The 17,358-nt window shown below is 43.0% G+C and overlaps 1 protein-coding gene across 1 annotated transcript in view; it reads right to left on the bottom strand.

The window, feature by feature from the left end:
- The window catches only part of WDR74 (WD repeat domain 74), a 97,902-nt gene that overhangs the window by 50,812 nt on the left and 29,732 nt on the right, over window positions 1-17,358 (bottom strand). Inside the window, exons 8-9 of the mRNA XM_044270604.1 lie at window positions 8,146-8,201; window positions 7,926-8,068 (exon numbers count right to left, since the gene is read on the bottom strand). Coding sequence (XP_044126539.1) covers window positions 7,926-8,068; window positions 8,146-8,201 — 199 coding nt within the window. The remainder of the gene's footprint in view (window positions 1-7,925; window positions 8,069-8,145; window positions 8,202-17,358) is intronic.

Genomic DNA, 17,358 nt, shown 5'->3' with positions numbered 1-17,358 from the left:
TAAAAATGTTTTTTTTTTTTTTTAACTCCATTTTACCAGTGTACAGGCCACGACTGTATACACAAAAAGGCCCTAGACATAGCTGGCCATTCCTTCTCAAAGTTTACGGAGGTGTGGAACTCCTGGGCAAAGACTAGACTGGCTGCGCAATTCCTTGATTAGGATATACTTGTAATAATTGTTTTGCTTATAGGTCATATCCCTCGTGAGGTGTACACCCTTTGTTTTATTCTTTTGTTTTCTATTTTGGATTATTTTTCTATTTCTGTCTACTCTGCTGTATGACAATCTAGGTCAGTGCTGCCAATGTGGCTATGTGAATGAGCTGACTTGTACAATACCAGTTGTATTTAGTCTCTGCTTCCCTTTAAAACCAATAAAAATCTATTGATGAAAAAAATAAAATGAAAATCAAGAACTACATGTGTGCACGAGAATGTCCATGGGCATGAACATATACATGTATATAGTTGTGTGTGTGCACATGCATGCGCACACATACATTTACAGAGGTGCACACTCATATGTTCAAAAACACACGCGAGTATGTGCACAAATGCTTGCAAACGAACCAAGAATTGTATATGGAGGAGCAGTGATAATTGTCAGGATTGGCAGTTACATGGTTAAAAGTGACCATGGTTGTGGATGCTGGCAATGTGCTAAATATAAGGGGGGCGCATGTGAGAGGATGTAAACTATGCTACTGTATGGTGTTAATATTTGGAGATCGGGTGGGATAGAGGTCGTCCATGTGCTTACCTGAGACTGTAAATCCACATGCACACAGTGCGTCTTACAGCCGGAGTAAGGAAAAAAGGTGCCCTATATGCAGGAGGAGGCGACAGAGTTCGGGGGATGGGGCTGTGTGCAAAGTGAGAGCCGGCGAGCGCGGAAGTGATGAACAGGGTGAATTCTGTGCTTTCCTGAGGATATGTCAGATTGCTGATATTAGGACTGATTTATATTGTATTGGCACTAGTTAGTTTTGCACATTATTAATTGTATAACTGAGTGATGGATGATATTAGTATATAGGCGATTACATTAGTATTTGTTTGGGTATTAGGAGTGAGGTTGGCGGGATGTACAGGTTGTATTAAGAATAGAAGGGAATGATAGGTGTGGGCAGTGGTTGGTTATGGAGAGCATCTAGAGGTGGATAAGAGGAACATGTAAGAGCAAACGGGGGAGCTTGGTATGGCTGAGGACTTTGGGAAGGAGAGCATGTAGCATCTGGAAACAAAAGAGGAGCGTAAAAGAGCATATAGGAGAGCATGTTAGAGCATGTAGCAGCATATGGGAGAGCATGGTAAGGGGGAGGAATGATGACCGATATTGCACATGATGAATTGAATAGATGATAGATTAAAATATATTAATTTGATGGTGTGAGTGTGTAATCAGATGGTGGAGACAGTGTGTGTTAGATAGATATATCTATCTATCTAGTTGAAGGAAAATGGCGGCACTGGCTCAAAAAACAAAGTTTGGGTGCACGTCCCAAGGGGAATAGGCTCCTTACCCCAATAAACGGATCCAGAAAAAAGAGCGGCACTCCAATGGATAAAAGTGAACCTTTTATTCACCCAACTGGTGCAACGTTTCGGCTCTAAACGTGAGCCTTCTTCAAGCTTCCATAGAAAAGCGGGGTGTTCATCCAAAATTCACGCCAAACGCGTTTCAGGGAGACTCTTTCCCCTTCCCCAGCTTTTCTATGGAATTTAGAGCACTATAAGGAAGAAAAAGGAATCTCTTCACCCTGTAACAAAAGACCTCAACACGTCATCTACCAGCGCCTGGGAACTGAAGTCCGTGATCCTCACATTGGACTAAGACCTTAGGATCAGCTGTGAGAGACACGTGTGACTCGAGTAACTCCGCAGCCGGGACGCCGGCTCATAGAACAGAGGAAAGACTTACCAGCAAGTCCCATTAGACCAACAGCACAGGCGGAGGTAAGCCCACACTTGTGGGTAAAATACTATGGGGCATTGTATCAAGATACGAGAAGGTGAAGTGAACAAACTGTAATAGTCATTCATTAAGGACTTTTCTCTTCAGCAATTGAATTACAACAAATTAAAAAACAGTATACAGCTGGCACAATGGGAACTAGATACTGTTCACAAAAGGTATCGAGTGCGTAAAAAGTATCAAATATGTGGAGCGCTCTCTGAACACTTATCCCTGGACACAATTTTCACTGACATAGGACTCCACTAATGCTCAGTGATTCATCAGCATAACAGTGCAATTATTATATACAATATAGGATTGATCTATGTCATTTTATAATTGGTGCGATTTTTTATAGGATTGGTGTATGTCATTATTTCATGAAGTTTTTAGGAGGATTACTACCCAAGTAAGCGGAGGCTGTCTACGCCATTTTCTCTCCAAATTTAATAGTATACATCCAATACCCAGGACCTATCGGGCCCACATTGGAAAATATCAGAGAGAATTTGGAACTACCAGCCCCAGCCCAGTTTTGTTTTTTTTAACGAAAATATATATTTTCTCAAATAGTGAGAATAAGCATATTATGTTTTGACAGATTGTTTTATAATATTGCAATTTTACTGTATTATATGTTTTATGAATAAATAGTGTCCTATATTTCCATATATGAGTGCCCATTCCATACATCGACAAACTCATCCAACTTTGAGGGGTGTCAATTTTTGGTTTGGAGTACCTATCCTGAGAGATCAGAGGTGAGCGGATCCCTTTTTCCATTTATTTTTTTTTTTTTCAATTTAAACTGTAAATTGTTGTTCCATTTCTTGTGATGGGAACTTTGGTAATATAGGTAGCTGTTGCCGTCAACTTTTTAAAAAAAGGTTTTGATTTGACCATTTTGTCTTCGGAGAATAGAATTAAATCAAGGTATTCAATGGCTGTGGCGGAGTGATTGGCCGTAATGTGAGATTGTACATATTGTTGAGGTATGAGGTGAACTCCATTGCTTCTTTCTCATTTCCAGTCCAAATGAACAATAGATCGATGTACCATTTGTACATTATCTTATTGGTCCAGGGGTGGTTATTGCAGATGTATTATTCTAAATTTATTTTCTATATTTATACGTATATGTAAATTTATTCATTTATATTTCTATGTTACGTGATTTATCACCCTGTCTATGAAATTGGGTGAGTCATTTATCAGCAATTTTTATTGTTCTTTACCGTTCGTGATAAACTGCTACTACAATCTGCTATCATTTTAATATATACATATATCAATTACTATCTCTAGTGAGCACATCCATGACATATTTTAGTCACATTATTTTACCTCCAATCCACAAACTATACATTTTCATTATCCCCATCATTACTATTATCATATGTCTTTGTTCCTTTTACATAATACCGTCCTTACCAGCATCAATCTTATTATTACTTTTTAGAATTGAAAAAAAAGAGCGTTATTCTACTGCAACACACGTTGTCACGTATATGCAAATAAAATTGTCTCCAACCACTTGAGGTCGCAATATTGCGCCAGGAGGTATCGAAAACAGAGGACCACCAATACCCCCACACCCCTCTATTGTCCTTCACACCCTGTTGGAAGTTCTGCCTTGTCAAGTCCACAAGGAGGCGTTAGGCGGTGTTAGGGTCTGAGCCCTCCTGCTCGGCTCAAGCCGTGGATCCCAACACAGCCCTTAGATCACAGCACACAGACAACCTGAGCTCCACTGTCAGACGGAGGTAATCCTCCTCACCTGGCAGTGCTGGGTGGTTTTTATGCCTGGCAAGACCCACCCAGAACTTTGACTACTCCCAGTAAGAGCCGTCACGGAGCCATACTAAGTATTAAGGTGTCAAACAGCAACTGCTGCTGACACACAAAAAACGGCTCTTACTCAGGGGCCAGGAACCTCAGTGACATGTACCCATCATCCACGATTATTCCTGTACCTTCTTATAACTTGTTCAGTCCAATGCATGCTGTGGGCAATATTTAAAATTTATTAGGACCATTAAACTTTGTTGCATTTTATCAAAGGCAACGAGCAGATGTAGGCAGAACCAAACACCTGAGAATAATGAACCCACGGAGTTTGGAAGAGGAATAAGTTGTGTAAGCACTGCAAGAGAAGAAAAAAAAAAAAAAAGTCCTTTTGTTTTTAACCCCTTAGGGACACAGCCTTATTTCACCTTAAGGACCAGGCCATTTTTGTGCTGATCACTTTAAAACGTTTTTACCTACCCAGACCGTTCTGAGATTGTTTTTTCGTCACATATTGTACTTCCCGACACTGCTAAAATTAGGTCCAAAAAGTAAAAATTTTTAGCATAAAAAAATACCAAAAACAGAAACCATGTCGGTCCTTTCCTTTTGCGGCCTCCCTTTTACTGATACAGCAGTTTACAACCACAAATGTGGCGTTTCTGTAAACTGCAGTATCAGGGTAATAAATATTAACTTTTGTTTGGTTGTTAACCCTTGCTTTGTTATCGGAAAAAACGGATTGAAATGGAAAAGTGCCAAAAAGAGCAGATTTTGGAACCTTTTTTTTGACCGTGTAAGGCTACTTTCACACTAGCGTTCGGAGTGGGTCCGTCTGATGTTTCATCTGACGGATCCGCTCCTATAATGCAGACGTTTGCATCCGTTCAGAACGGATCCGTCTGCATTATAACTTAGAAAAATTTCTAAGTGTGAAAGTAGCCTGAGCGGATCCGTTCAGACTTTACATTGAAAGTCAATGGGGGGCGGATCCGCTTGAAGATTGAGCCATATGGTGTAATCTTAAAGGGGATCCGTCCCCATTGACTTCCATTATAAGTCTGGACGGATCCGCTCACCTCCGCACGGCCAGGCGGACACCCACACTCACTGAGCGGAGCGGAGGCTGAGCGCTGGCAGACGGATGCATTCTGAGCGGATCCGCCTCCACTGAGAATGCATTAGGGCCAGACGGCTGCGTTCAGGGCCGCTTGTGAGCCCCTTCAAACGGAGCTCACGAGCGGACACCTGAACGCAGGTGTGAAAGTAGCCTTAATCTGGGGGGTTAGGCCATGGGGTATTTTTATAGAGGAGATTCTTAGGGCCGCTTCACACGAGCGGATGCCGTGCGTGGCATCCGCTCCGTGAAAGAGTGCCAAGACCCGCTGCAGACTGCAGAGGCACGGAGCAGTAACATGACTGTTAATGCTCCGTGCCTCTCTGTGATCTCTTTACTACGAAATCACAGTGACAACTGTGATTTCGTAGTAAAGAGATCACAGAGAGGCACGGAGCATTAACAGTCATGTTACTGCTGCGTGCCTCTGCAGTCTGCAGCGGGTCTTGGCACTCTTTCACGGAGCGGATGCCACGCACGGCATCCGCTCGTGTGAAGCGGCCCTTAGGGACAGGCAATACCTAATAAGTCTATTTGTATCTCCAAGTCATTTTTTTTTTAAAACCGATTATCTTTTGTGGGGCTAGTTTTATTGGCACTATTTTGGGGGCTATGACTTTTTGATCGCTTGCTATTACACTTTTTGTTATGTAAGGTGACCAAAAAATAATTTTTTTTGCACCGTTTATTTCTGGACCGTGTTAATCTTGGGGGTTGGGTCATGGGGCATTTTTATAGAGAAGATTGTTACCAACGCTGGGATACCCAAGCAGCGTTTTGGTGTCGGCCTCAAAGCGGAATGGAGGCGGAACGGAGCCAAACTGATGCATTCTGAACGGATCCTTATCCATTCAGAATGCATTAAGGGCAAAACTGATCCGTTTTGGACCGCTTGTGAGATCCCTGAACGGATCTCACAAACAGAAACCAAAACGCCAGTGTGAAAGTAGTCTTAGACTGTAAACCTCAATCTAGAACAATTGCTTCAAGAGAAGGCAATATAGTAAGGAGTTGTCTCACAAAGTCCACCCTGTCAATATGCCCTAACAGGTTATAAGGATGAGTCCTAATCATGCCGTAAGATATTTCTCATTTGTTGTAAACACACCAATCATAGTTTTACTCTCGCCTCTTAAGAAAGGGGTTGTATGACCCCTCCAGCAATTTCAATTATGGCCTCATCAGTTCAGACTTAAAGGGGATAATAGTCTCTACAATGATTAGCTGCAGAGACACTTGACTCTCTACCAGGGGGTACTTTTTCTTTTTTTCCACATAATAATTGGGGCTCCTGTCTGGTGAAAGTATAAGTGGGGGGAAAAAAAACAAGCAGGGACACAGCACTGGCATGTACAGCAGCACGGTCTGTTTCTTGTGTATCGCTGGCCAATTGAAGTCAATGGGTCCACATCTGCAAATGGCATGGACGCAGATGGTGCCTGTGCATTGCGGACAGCTATTTGCAGGATGCAGCACGGGCACGGGCCACACACTCGTGTGCATGAGCCCTAAGACAGACTGTCATGTCACTGAAGGATTAAGTTACATGCCACTCATAGAACTCCATGGAGAGTGACAGGGGAAGGAGGAGATCGGAAGAGGCTGCAGCAGCTAAACGTGTTATTGTAAAATCTCTCCCCAAGTGCTTTTCAAATACTGTTCAGTACTTCTCAATAATGTCCTGTATGGAACTGTTCCTGCTTCTGAGTAAATGGTATTGTCCGCTTTTTGTATATTAAAGGGAACCCGTCACCTGGATTTTGGGAATAGAGCTGAGGACATGGGCTGCTAGATCACTGCTAGCACATCCGCAATACCCAGTCCCCATAGCTCTCTGTGCATCGCGAGATTACAGCGCTCTAGCTTTGTGACGTCTGGGAGCAAGGAGGAGATTAGGATCCTTCACGCTGGACTCTTCATTGATATGCAAATTAACCTGAGAAATCATTTTTTTTACACAATAAAAGCACAGCTATGGGGAATGGATATTGCGGATGTGCTAGCAGCGATCTAGCAGCCCATGTCCTCAGCTCTATTCCCAAAATCCAGGTAAAAGGTTCCCTTTAATGAGTTATCCTCAGGATATGTCATCAATATCAGATTGGCGTGGGTCGGACTCCTGACACCTCAGCTGATCAGCTGTTTGAAGAGAAAGCAGAGCATGTACAAGCGCTGCCTTCTCTTCACTGTTTACCTACTCGTCATTACAACTGCAGCCGTGAGCAGATGTAATTACAACTAGGCCGTCCCATTCACCTAAATAGAAAGCAATAAACAATGAATTGGTGATGGGATTCTGACCACCGCTGATCTGAAATCGATTGCCTATCCTGAGGATAGGTTATACTGTATATATGTGTGTGTATATAGAAAACACACAACACAGACAACCACTTTAAGGTGCATTATCGCCTGTTTTCTCCAGGTGCAGTATATAAGGAACATGGAAGCAGCAAATCTCCACCCACTAGCTCAGGGAGAGCTGAGAATTTGCTGGAGTGTGCAGAAGGGTACTGCCAAATAAAAAGAAGAAAAAAAAAAAAAAAAAAAAAGAAGAAATCATAACTGTCAGTGAGTGGCCCACATTTACTAATGTTAAGGCACACCTAGATTTTGGCATAAACTATGTCAAAATGTAGTATAATTTAGCACATCTAGGTTTAAAGTTATTTGCTCCTTACCCACAAGGCTCACAAAAATGGGTGTGGCCTCAAGTGACATTTTACCCTAAATTGCACCACAATTCTGGCATAACATTTTGTCTCTAAGCAAAATCAATAGTTCATATAAAGTTAGCTCTCGTCAGGCATCAACTTTATCATCCAACATAAAGCATGTTATGCCTTATGTACACACAGCACAGATTATTTTGACCATTTATCTGAAATAACAGACTGGCAATTATTGGAGTGCTTCTTTAACAGGCTATCAGTTTTACTGAACATACATTTGAAAGGTCTGCATACCTATTTTTACTGAAGATTATCATACTGTTTTGTATTGTAAAACATCATACTTTATATTATATATAGTTTAGTTTGGATTTAAGAAAAATAATACACACCTTATGCAAAAGTTTCTTGTCATTTAAGCTATGAAGTCTCATGAATCTGTCTAAGCCACAGGATGCCACAACAGGCAAAGATTTGTGACACTGAATGGAGCGCAAGGAACCTGCATTACCCTTAAGGGCACACAAAAGACGACCTGGAAACAAAAGATATTGTAATATGTAAAAATAAAACATACAGGATTCAGCAGGTTACACTAAAGTTAGCACTTACCTTTCCTTAGATCAATCACACCCATGTTACCGCGAGAGCTTCCAACCACTACAGACCTGTACACAAAAAAAAAAAAAAACATGGATGTTAAAAGGCTTCATCCCACAGAAATGAATAGGGAATTTCAAATTTAATGTATTCTTCACTTTATAAGGCAGTGGTGCAGGGTGCAAGGCAGATGACTCACATGTGAGAACTACATATGCAATTACCCAATCTCCTAATAAGGACTAATGTCGATGCAGTCACAGCATGGCCCAGGGAACAGTGGGATAGACAAGGCAGTAGACACAGAAACGAGTAGGTTATGTAAGCTAAAGAAATCAGTACCAGTGCATACCGGAAGAAAGCCGCCTCATCCGCTACAGCATCCCAAGTTATTGCAAATATATGTACTGGTGAGGGAAATATTGCGGTTGATCAGGGCCATCAGAAGTATTTTCAACTTCTCAGCACCCATTTCGAGAGCCAGCATAAATACAAAGTAGTAGCCGAGATACCATGGCAATCACGGTATCTAGAGCTAGCGCAAATACTGCACCTGAGAGGGAAGTCATACAGTAGTCAGATACTTCAGTTACATAAATGAAAAAAGGAAACTAAAACAAGGAATTACCAAATTAAAAACTAAAGAAGGAAGGTACATGGAAGAAGATAAAGAACTAGCTGACTGCCTCAATAAATACTTCTGTTCAGTTTTTACAAAGGAAAACGAAGGAGAAGGACCTCAGTTAGGAAAGAAGACTAATGAATCTTTTGAGGCATTTGTCTTTACAGAGGAAGAGGTTCTAAGTCAATTGTCTAAAATTAATACAAATAAGTCTCAGGGGCCTGATGGGATACACCCAAAGCTATTAAAAAAGAGCTCAGCGGTGAACTAGCAAAACCATTAACAGATTTATTTAACCAATCACTGGCAACAGGAGTCGTCCCAGAAGATTGGAAATGAGCAAATGTTGTGCCCATTCACAGGAAAGGTAGTAGGGAGGAATCAGGCAACTATAGGCCAGTAAGCCTGACATCAATAGTGAGGAAATGAATGGAAACCATACTTAAGGAGAGGATTGTGGACCATCTAAAATCCCATGGATTGAAAGATGAAAAACAGCATGGGTTTACTTCAGGGAGATCATGTCAAACTAATCTTATTGATTTTTTTTGACTGGGTGACTAAAATAATAGATGGAGGAGGTGCTGTATACATCGCTTATCTAGACTTTAGTAAGGCTTTTGATACTGTCCCACATAGAAGGCTTATCAATAAAGTGCAGTCATTGGGCTTGGACTCCCATATTGTTGAATGGATTAGGCAGTGGCTGAGGGACAGGCAACAGAGGGTTGTAGTCAATGGAGTATATTCATGGTCTTGTTACCAGTGGGGTACCTCAGGGATCTATTCTGGGACCCATATTGTTTAATATCTTTATCAGCGAAATTGCAGAAGGCCTCAATGGTAAGGTGTGTCTTTTTGCTGATGATACAAAGATTTGTAACAGGGTTGATGTTCCTGGAGGAATACACCAAATGGAAAAGGATTTAGGAAAACTAGCGGAATAGTCAAAAATCTGGCAACTAAAATTTAATGTTGATAAGTGCTAGATAATGCACCTCGGGCGTAAAAACCCAAGAGCAGAATATAAAATCAGTGATACAGTCCTAACCTCAGTATCTGAGGAAAGGAATTTAGGGGTCATTATTTCAGAAGACTTAAAGGTAGGCAGACAATGTCACAGAGCAGCAGGAAATGCTAGCAGAATGCTTGGGTGTATAGCAAGAGGAATTACCAGCAGAAAGAGGGAGGTGCTCATGCCGCTCTACAGAGCACTAGTATAGAATATTTAAAAGAAGAAAAACTGCTACAAGAGGACATAGTTTTAAATTAGAGGGGCAAAGGTTTAAAAGTAATATCAGGAAGTATTACTTTACTGAGAGAGTAGTGGATGCATGGAATAGCCTTCCTGCAGAAGTGGTAGCTGCAAATACAGTGGAGAAGTTTAAGCATGCATGGGATAGGCATAAGGCCATCCTTCATATAAGATAGGGCCAGGGGCTATCCATAGTATTTAGTATATTGGGCAGACTAGATGGGCCAAATGGTTCTTATCTGCCGAAACATTCTATGTTTCTAGTAGCCACTGTATATCTAGAGACAGCACAAAATCAATATTCTACTTAAAAATGAGGACAGCTGCTCCACCTTAGGAAGGTGACAATGACCATGACCAACATAGTGTTTGCCTCACAAGGACTCAAGGCACAAGGAAAATTATGTTGTGGGGTCACGCCCTGGGAAGGCAGAGGTGCTCAACACCAAAACACAAAGGGACAATCTGACAAAGGGGACAGTACGATAGTAGTCACAGTATCTGGTGGTAGTGTCCATATGCCACCTGTTAAGGGGTAAAAGCAATAGTAGACAACATCCCTTGCAAGTAGTCCACCCGTGGAAAGGGGAGTGAAGCAACAAAGTAGTAGTGAGGGAGAAGTCACAGCAGACAACGTTAGGCTACTTTTACAGAGCTGTGTTCGGTGCGGATCCGTCTTGTATCTACACAGACTGTTCCGCACAGATAATGCAAACGCTTGTATACGTTCAGAACAGAACAGTTTGCATTATTCTTAAAAAAAAAAAAAGTCTAAGTCAAAACGGATCATGACTTACATTGAAAGTTAATGGGGGACGGATCAGTTTTCAATTGCACCATATTGTGTCAGTGAAAACTGATCTGTCCCCATTGACTTACATTGTAAGTCAGGACGGATCAGTTTGGCTCCAGAAGCGGAACGGAGACCAAACGCAGCCAAACCGATGCATTCTGAAAGGATCCTTATCCATTCAGAATGCATTGGGGCTGAACTGATCATTTTGGGCCACTTGTGAGAGCCCTGAAACGGATCTCACAAGCGGACCCAGAAACGCCAGGTGTGAAAGTAGCCTTAGTGCAATTAATCCACGCAGAGAAGGTACCATAGAATATACCATATCCAGTGGTAGTACTAGTAATCCCATAGTTGGAAAGAGGGGGAGGGGTAATGCAACCGGATGTAGAGTACCCAGTAGTAGTGCAAATACTCCACATGTGGAAGGGGGATAAGGTGTCAGGATGGAAAGCCACCAATGGTAGGGCAATCGCTCCACCAGCAGAAGGTGGGTAATGTGACTGGATATATGGAAACCCAAGGTAGCATTACTGCACCTGTGGAAGGGGTACTGTAATAGGATGTACTGTGTCCAGTGGTAGTGCAAATACGCCAACTGTGAAAATGGGTAATGCGACAGGAAGTACGGTATACAGTGGAAGTGCAGTTACTCCGCCTGTGGAAGGGGGATAATGTAATAGGATGTACCGTATCCAGTGGAAGTGCAAGTACTCCACATGTGGAAGGAGGGTAAGACAGGATGTACGGTAACCAGTGGTAGGGCAATTGCTCTACCCCCTTCCATAGGTGATGTGACAGGACATACGAAATCCAATAGTAGTGCAATTACTCTGCCTGAAGGACGGTAATGCTACAGGATGTACAGTATCCAGTGCAGAAGGGGGCCTGTTGATGGGGGTGAAGGTATAATAGATACCGCATTCAGCACCAGGTAGTGCAATTGCTCCCTCCAAATACTCCACCTATGCTCAAACGCACTTTATGAGAAAGGAGAGAGGGTAGAGCTCTGCCAGTATGTTTCTTGCTGGCAGTACCTGGCACTCACGACAGAGAAGGTTGGCAGCAGGGAGTTTGTCAGGAACATGATGGCTCCAAGAGTTAATCTTTTATTTAAACTCTAGGTCCCTGCCTCCTTAAGTTAAGTGGAAGGGTTAAACATAGGGGAGGTTAAGCTGCATATAAGGGGACTAGATAGTCTGAGGTGTGGGGGTGAAAGTTAGCGGGCTCCTGGAGGAGGGGAGAGTATCGGCACGAGAATTTCAAGCCCGGGAGACACAGCCAGGACTTAGTGCAGGGCGGGGCCTTGCGGTCAGAACGGGTCGCAGTGATGGAGTTTTCAAGTGGGAGACAAGCCTATAAGGCGCCAAAACGCTAGAGAGATCATCTCAGCCTAGCAGGGAACTAAGCCGGGGCCTGTAGTAACGTTACAGGTCAACCGGAAGTAAGGGGTTCTGTGGAAGCATTCGGTGTGCCGACCGGAGCCACAGGCTGCGGTCAGCGTTGGGGAATGCAGATGCAAGATGGTGAAATTGGAGGGCACGTGTGATGGGAGGCCTGGGAACCTCTGGAAAGTTAAAACACAGCACCTCCTTTCTGGTCTCGTCCCAGGGCTAGCTGAGTTCAGTGCCTTCTGAGCTAGCTGCAGAAGGCAGCTTGAAGTGTGCTCGTATACTTACCTGACATTCCACTCCCTGAATGATGAGGGTATGTCTAGCCTTGGCTCCAGCAGGGTCAGTCCATCTCCCAAGTCACTCCCTTTGGTTGGGGAGGATCAGTGCCAAAAGTAGAGAAGGCCCAAGGCTGGGCAGCAGAGGATTTGGTGGTCCTCCACGCCACCTTTTGTTCTGTCCTGGCTACTGGAGAGGGTAGAGAGCATCCCACTTTGCTGCCAGGTGGGTAACCAGGGGATAATTCCACCCTTGGCTCATGTTAGTCTATAAAGCAAGACCTGCAGAGCCTTCTATGACACTAAAACCTATTAGCTAAGTGCCTGCAGGAGGGGTATAGCTGATAGGAGGAGTTAACACGTTTTGCTTAGTGTCCGCCTCCTAGCAGCAGCAGCTATTCCCAAGGTCTTTGATGGGTTGGGTGCACACAGAGAGGTAGTGCTGAGCTGGAGGTGTTCTGCCTTCTATGTAAAGGGTGTCATGTTCAAATCCCAAAAGAGACATTTTTCTTCAATTCATTTTTATTTCACCCTCATTTAAGTTAACAGAATTTAAAATCTGTGTGTGTGGCAAAACGATCTGATACAAGTAATGCTGTACTTGCTAGGCTGTAAGTAGTGTATTATGCTATGACAAAGATCTAGAATGAATTTTACTTCTTTCCTGATACTCATACATAATACTCCCCACATCGAGTTCAAGAACTATTGCTGAATGTAAAGGCCAAACCTGATCCAAAGCAGATCTCTGCAACTGTTTAAATGTTTTTTTCCCGAATTTTGATACCGACGACCTATCCTCAGGATAGTTCATTAGTATCTGACTGGTGGGGGTCCAACACCTACGACCCCCGCTGATCAGCTGTTTGAGAAGACATTGGAGCTGTGCTTGGTATTACACACAGCCCCATTTACTTCAATGGGACTGAGTTGTGCCAAGGCCATGTGACCAATGAATGTGACGTCACATCGGCTAGGGAAAGCTGTGAGAAGGCCACAGCGCTACTTTTAGACTTGATGCCTTCTCAAACAGCCGATTGTCGGGGGTCCCGCATTCAGTAAAGATCCAGAGGGTTTTCAGTAGTTACAAAAATGTTATCGACATTTACAAGACAAAGTCCACATATAGAGATTAAAGGGGTTATCCAATCTCCTAAATATACTTAGCCTGGTCCCCACTCCCTGTGGCGATCCTGGTTCCCGCACCGCTGCTGCTTCTCCCCGTCTGCCTTTGACTCATCACCCCCCCCCCCCCCAAACACTGGATGTTTTTATCTGTGCATGGGAAGAAGCAGCGGTGGTGCGGGGACAGGGGACCCAGGTAAGTATATTCAGCGTGGAGGCCTGGCATATGGGGGCGGCTTTTTTTAGGATTTGATAACCCCTTTAAGATACTGATGATTACACCCAGTACACAGAATAAGAAGTAGTACTTTGCAGTATCCCAATATACAGAATAAGAGCAGAAACTGAGAATTACACTAAGTATACAGGACAAAAGTAATGGTACTGAGCAGTGTCAAATACTGAGAATTACACCCACTAGAGAAGTGATACTGAGAAGTGATACTGTGCATTGTCTACATATACAGAATAAGAGCAGATACTGAGGATTACACCCAGTATACAGGACAGGAGTAGTACTGTGCCGTGTTCAAATATACAAAATAAGAGTAGTAACTGAGAATTACACCAAGTATACAGAACAGGAGAAGTGGCACTGTGCAGTGTATATATAAAGAACAAGAGACGACACTGAGAACTACACCAAGTATACAGAACAAGAGTACTGTGCAGTGTTCATATACACTGAAAATTACACCTAGTAATTACACCATATTTACAGAAGAGCAGATAGTGGAAATTACAGCTAGTGTACAGGACAAGAGGGATGGTGACGTGCAGTATACATACACAAATAAAAATACATCAGTCTGTGAAGTCTTTTAGGTGATCAAGGACCTTTCAGATGATCGATCATGTGACCTGCACATAACCTCCAAAAGGTCCCTTACCATTCCTGCACACGTGTAGAAATTATTGAGAATTTAGATTAATAGACTTCAGATTCAGGGACTTCAGTGGGGGACTGCAGTAAATCAGTTTCTTATTACTGCATTATATAGTATTTTTCGCTTTTATTGTGTAATCCCCATTAGTATGTGTTCCATAATTGACAGCGCAGCCCAGTGCACATCTTGTCTGATGTATGAGAGTTTGAAAATATGACTCTTCTCTGGTCATACAAGATATGACTTATGTTAATTTGCATATAAGGCGGGAAGTACAAAAACACATAATACTTATGGAATTCGTCTGCAAATTAAATTAAAAGTGTGTAATTTATATGTTTAGGGTAACACAATGAACCTTTAGAAACGCTCAGTGAGGGTAGCATAGTAGAGGTGACAGGTTCCCTTTAACACTGAAGAGGACAGTATACTACTACAGAGGGATCTGGATAGATTGGAGGCTTGGGCAGAGAAGTGGCAGATGAGGTTTAACACTGACAAAAGGAATAATGCAAGTCACCCGTACATACTAAGGCCCCATGCACACGGCCGTGTTTCACAGCCGTGTGCGGGCCGTGGAACCGCGGCCTGGATCCCTCCTGAGAGCAGGAGCGCACGGCGTCACTGGTTGCTATGACGCCGTGCGCTCCCTGCTGCCGCCGCAATACAGTAATACACTGGTATGATCTATACCAGTGTATTACTGTACTGTGCCGGCAGCAGGGAGCGCACGGCGTCATAGCAACCAGTGACGCCGTGCGCTCCTGCTCTCAGGAGGGATCCAGGCCGCGGTTCCACGGCCCGCACACGGCTGTGAAACACGGCCGTGTGCATGGGGCCTAAATGGTAAAACACTGGGTAACAATGACATGGGAAAGGAGCTAGAAATTTTAATAAACAGCAAACTAAGCAGTAAAAACCAGTGTCAGGCAGCTGCTGCCAAGGCCAATAAGATAATGGTTAGCATCAAAAGGGGTATAGATACCCATGATACCCATGATGAGAACATAATCCTACCACTTTATAAATCATTAGTCAGACCACACATGGAGTACTGTGTACAGTTGTGGTCTCCTGTGAACAAGGCAGACATGGCAGAGCTGGAGGGGGTTCAGAGATCAACTAAAGTAATAATTGGAATGGGGCAACTACAGTACCCAGAAAGATTATCAACATTAGGGTCATTCACTTTAGAAAAAAAGACAACTTAGGGAAGATCTGATTACTATGTATAAGTATATCAGGGGTCAGTACAGAAATCTGAAGAAGAAGGTTTGTATGCAAACATAGAAAAGGATTCTTTATGGTAAGAGCAGTGAGACTATGGAACTCTCTCTGCCTGAGGTGGTGATGAGTACAATAAAATTCAAGAGGGGCTTGGATGAATTTCTGGAGTGTAATTACAGGCTATAGCTACTAGAGAGGGGTCGTTGATCCAGGGAGTTATTCTGATTGCTGGAGTCGGGAAGGAATTGTTCCCCATAAAGTAAGGAAAATTAGCTTACATCTCATTTTTTTTTGCCTTCCTCTGGATCAACTGGCAGGATAACAGGCTGAACTGGATGGACACATGTATTTTTTTGTCCTTATAGACTATGTTACTATGTATATCACGGTTTTAATCCAGTTTTTACAGCAAATCACAGCGAAAAAAATGATAATTACCTACCGGTAATTTCATTTTCCCAAGTCCATGACAGCACGAGGGGAGAGGGGATCCGCCTCCCAGGACAGGAAACCCACAGGTACAAATTAAAAAGAGCCTCTCCCTCATTCAAAAAAGTTTCCAGAGATCAGAGACCACTTTTGATCCATTCACTCAGCTTGGGCCAATCCCATCTTTAGCGTAAATTTTATTTTTTTATGCACACCTTAAGAAAATAGAAACTCAATCCATCACCAATACTTTAGGAACAAGCAAGGAAGGTAAAAAAGAAGGGTGGGGGGGGGAATAGAAGGGTGCCGTCATGGACTTCGGAAAACTAAATTACCGGTAAGTAATTATCATTTATCCCTACGTCCTATGACCGCACCAGGAGATATCCCGGAGTGTGAAATTTAGGGGGGAGGGGGGGAACCACAGCTTGAAGGACCTTATGCCCAAAGGAAAGATCAGACACCGCAGAGAGATTTAATCTATAGTGCCTGTAGAATGTAGAAGCAGAAGACCAAGTTGCTGCTTTGCATATGTCCTGTATTGAAGCTTCTGCTTTTTCTGCCTATAAAAGGTAAAAACTGTTCTGGTAGAATACACCGACCATCCGGAAGGAACAGGTTTCTGCATAGAAAGATAAGCTAGAGAAATTGCCTGTTTAATCCATCTAGATACTTACTAGCCGATTTCCCTTTGTTCTGACCAGAATACAAAACAAATAATGAAGACTATTTTCTCCAGTCTTTAGTAGCCTCCATATATTCTAAAACACATTTCCCAACATCCAGACAGTGAAACTTCACCTCTCTCAGATTTTTGGGCTCTGGGGAAGTCCGATACTACTTTTGTGAGAATAGCTGGATCAGGTCTAAGACAAATTCTATCTTCCTGAATGATAGTATATGGAGGATTTATAGAGAGGGCCTGAAGCTCGCCTTGCTTAATGCCAAACCCTTTTCTACACCTCCCTGGAGAAAATCCAGAACCTTAGTGAGCTGGAGATGACAGGAAGTAGAGGGAGAAACACCTAAGAACTTAAAAAACACCCAAGTTCTGGCATAAATTTTGGTGGTTACCAGTTTCCTACTTAGAAACATGGTGGCAACAACAGAGACTGATAACCCCTTGACTAACAACAAGCCCTGCTCAAAAGCTATGCCGTCAAATGGAGTCCCTTCACTGGGGGATGAACAATTGGGACCCAGGGATCGGCTATAGAC

The sequence above is a fragment of the Bufo gargarizans genome, chromosome 10 (assembly GCF_014858855.1).
Source record: "Bufo gargarizans isolate SCDJY-AF-19 chromosome 10, ASM1485885v1, whole genome shotgun sequence".
NCBI lineage: Eukaryota > Metazoa > Chordata > Amphibia > Anura > Bufonidae > Bufo > Bufo gargarizans.
Note: the sequence above shows the minus strand (reverse complement) of the source record. Positions and strands in the feature narration are given on the sequence as shown.